The sequence below is a fragment of the Bison bison genome, unplaced genomic scaffold (assembly GCF_000754665.1).
Source record: "Bison bison bison isolate TAMUID 2011002044 unplaced genomic scaffold, Bison_UMD1.0 scf7180017864472, whole genome shotgun sequence".
NCBI lineage: Eukaryota > Metazoa > Chordata > Mammalia > Artiodactyla > Bovidae > Bison > Bison bison.
Window position 1 is genome coordinate 61,881 of NW_011495033.1, and position 3,313 is coordinate 65,193.

General features: G+C 42.9%; 1 protein-coding gene across 1 annotated transcript; it reads left to right on the forward strand.

Annotated features, from left to right (window-relative positions):
- Nucleotides 1-206: 206 nt before the first annotated feature.
- LOC105004123 (olfactory receptor 1A1-like) lies at nucleotides 207-1,136 on the forward strand. Its single transcript, XM_010861658.1, has one exon. It carries the CDS (start codon nucleotides 207-209, stop codon nucleotides 1,134-1,136), a length of 930 nt encoding a protein of 309 aa, XP_010859960.1.
- Nucleotides 1,137-3,313: the final 2,177 nt, after the last annotated feature.

A 3,313-nucleotide genomic window follows, 5' to 3' on the forward strand; every position in this document is an offset into this window, starting at 1 on the left:
AATGAGTGTCCAGGGCTAATTGTCAGCTAGCCCCATGGACCAACAGGAGTGTTTTCCCTGCAATGCACTGCGTATCTCTGGATTTGGTGAACCCAGGTATTGACACAGCAACTACAGGAGTCAAAAGTAGTGGTTTAAAAAGAACATTATACATAACATTTCACCATTAATTCTGGATTCCTCTCCCCTTTCCTGCTGAAGGATCCATGAGAGAAGACAACCAGTCCTCTACCCTCGATTTCATCCTCCTGGGAGTTAGCGGTCAGCAGGAAGAGGAAGATGTCTTCTTCATCCTCTTTCTGTTCATTTACCCCATCACGCTGATTGGAAACCTGCTCATCATCTTGGCCATTCGCTTCGATGTTCGCCTCCACAACCCCATGTATTTTCTCCTTGCCAGCCTCTCCTTTGTTGACATCTTCTTCTCCTCTGTGACTATCCCTAAGGCATTGGCCAACCATCTCCTGGGCACCAAAGCCATCTCCTTTGGAGGATGCCTAACACAGATGTGTTTCATGTTAGCTCTGGGTAACACAGATAGTTATATCCTGGCTGCTATGGCCTTTGATCGAGCTGTGGCCATCACCCGCCCACTTCATTACACAACAATTATGAGCCCACGGACTTGTGTCCTGCTAGTCACTGGGTCTTGGGTGATTGGAAATGCTGATGCCTTCCCCCACACTCTGCTTACAGCTAGCCTGTCCTTCTGTGGAAACCAGGAAGTGGCCAACTTCTACTGTGACATTGCCTCTTTGCTCAAGCTGTCCTGTTCTGACATCCACTTTAATGTGAAGATGATGTACCTGGGGGCTGCTATTTTCTCCGTGCCATTACTATGCATCATCATCTCTTATGTTCGAGTCTTTTCCACAGTCTTATGGGTTCCATCCACCAAAGGTGTGCTCAAAGCCTTCTCCACCTGTGGCTCCCACCTCACCGTTGTTTCTCTGTATTATGGGACAGTCATGGGCATGTACTTCCGCCCTCTGACTAGTTACAGCCTAAAGGACGCTGTGATAACTGTGATGTACATCGCAGTGACTCCAATGCTAAATCCTTTCATCTACAGTCTGAGGAATCGGGACATGAAGGCTGCCCTGGGGAAACTCTTCAGCAGGAGAATCTTTTCATAACCAATGTGAGATAATGTTAGAGACTGCATTAAACCAATTAAAATATACTTGAAAAGTCAGCTCCCCCTCCAAGAAGCCACCTTAATCTGTACAGACATTAAATTTCTTTTCTCAGAAATCTGGTAACAGTTTGATGAGACATCCTATTATCCATTTATACATATTATTGCTCCTTTGGCAGAGTGGCAGGAAGGTTATTAGATCCTGTTCCAATGAGGCTACTGACTGGCAGAGTAAAGTTGAGAATGTCTGTTGTTGTTGTTTTAATTGCTAAGTCCTGTCTAACTCTTTTGGGACCCCATGGACCACAGCCCTCCAGGCTCCTCTGTCCATGGGATTTCCCAGGCAAGCGTACGGGAGTGAGTTGCCATTTCCTTCTCTAGGGGATCTTCCTGACCCAGAGATTGAACCTGCATCTCTTGCGTGGCAGGTGGATTCTTTACCACTGAGCCACCTAGGAAGCCTTGAGAATGTCTCAATCATGGCTTAAGGTGTACATAATATAAATAGAAAAGGTCTGCCTTGTCTCTGTCTTAGAAGGTAAGTATCACAGTATTTCATGCTTTGGAGTCTACAAGTTATGATTTAAACATCAATTTGGAGAATTATTAGGCTATATCACCCCTACTTTGCTTGAAAACCTTGAGGACAAGAGTTGTCTCAACACTTTGCTCTATTTCTACAAATGTTGGTCATTGCAATCAATAATTGTTTGTGAAGGTAGAATGGATGAATGTAAGTGAATAAATTTACTCTGATAATGATTAGACATGAATAGATTTGACATTATATACCATCTATTCTATACTGGGTACATTATAAAGTAATTTTGGAACCATTCAGGAAGCAAAAATTATATAGACTTAACACAAGGAATTAGCTATATAGATGAATTCTGAACATGACTAAAACAAGATAAAAGATGAATACTGATATAATCCAAAAAGTTCAGTTCAGTTCAGTTCTGTCGCTCAGTCGTGTCCAATTCTTTGCGACCCCATGAATGGCAGCACACCAGGCCTCCCTGTCCATCATCAACTCCCGGAGTACACTCAGACTCACGTCCATCAAGTCAGTGATGCCATCCAGCCATCTCATCCTTGTCGTCCCCTTCTCCTCCTGCCCCCAATCCCTCCCAGCATCAGAGTAATCCAAAAGTTACTAAGTGCAAAAAGAAGCTGTTTTCATTAGAACTGGGGGAAAGGAATGGGATAGGTGGTGTTACCAGAACCTAGGAGTTCAGTAGAGGGATGACCACATGCCTGAAGCTCACATCTCTGAGAGGAGCTGCCAAGCTGCTTTTACTTGGTCCTCACCTGCGGACATGACGCAAATTTCATTCCTGGGGCTCTGAATCCTCATGAGTGTGTGCTAAGCTGTTTCAGTCATTCCAACTCTTTGCGATCCCATGGATTGTAGACACCAGGCTCCTCTTTCCATGGGGTTCTCCAGGCAAGAATACTGGAGTGAGTTGCCATGTCCTCCTCCAGGGGATCTTCCTGACCCAATGTGTCTCCTCAATTGCAGGCAGATTCTTTACCACTGAGTCACCTGGGAAGCCCCTAGAAAATGATGCTTTTATTGAAAATAATGAATAAGAGAATAATTTTAAGAAAACCAGGTTTATTTTGGGCAGACTTTTAAGGTTCCTGAGGAACACACTCAGGGAAATGTTCAATAAATCATACAATGAAGATACGAAGCTTTGCAGCAAAATTAACAGAGCATGAATCAGAGTGGCACTGATAAGTAAAGTTTGGGAACAGATAAAATTATCTAAGAGCCTCTGTAGAATGACTAAATTTCAAGAAAAGGGGGGGTATAATGGAGAATGAGGATTCTGGTTGGAGGAAAAAGAAACTTGTACAAGTTTGACTTGATGTTCCTATGAGTCAAGCTATGTGTCTCTCAATTTTCTATTCATCAAACCACACGGCACAGTGTATTTTTATTGTGTTGTCATAATAACATTGAGTGGGCCTGCAAATGCTTGTTTTAGAAAAAAGATGAAACAATAGCCAACACAAGGAAAACAGTGATGAGTGCAACAAAAGAAGCTCCAAATGCGCCATATAGTTTCAGAAAAAGTAGGTCTTTCTTTAAAGATCAAATACATTGGGTTGGCAAAAAAATCAGCTGACACACATACATTATTGATACCAACATAGGTAACTAAT

Coding starts and splice junctions, on each gene's coding strand:
- LOC105004123 (XM_010861658.1), top strand. CDS start 207: ATGAGAGAAGACAACCAGTCCTCTACCCTCGATTTCATCCTCCTGGGA.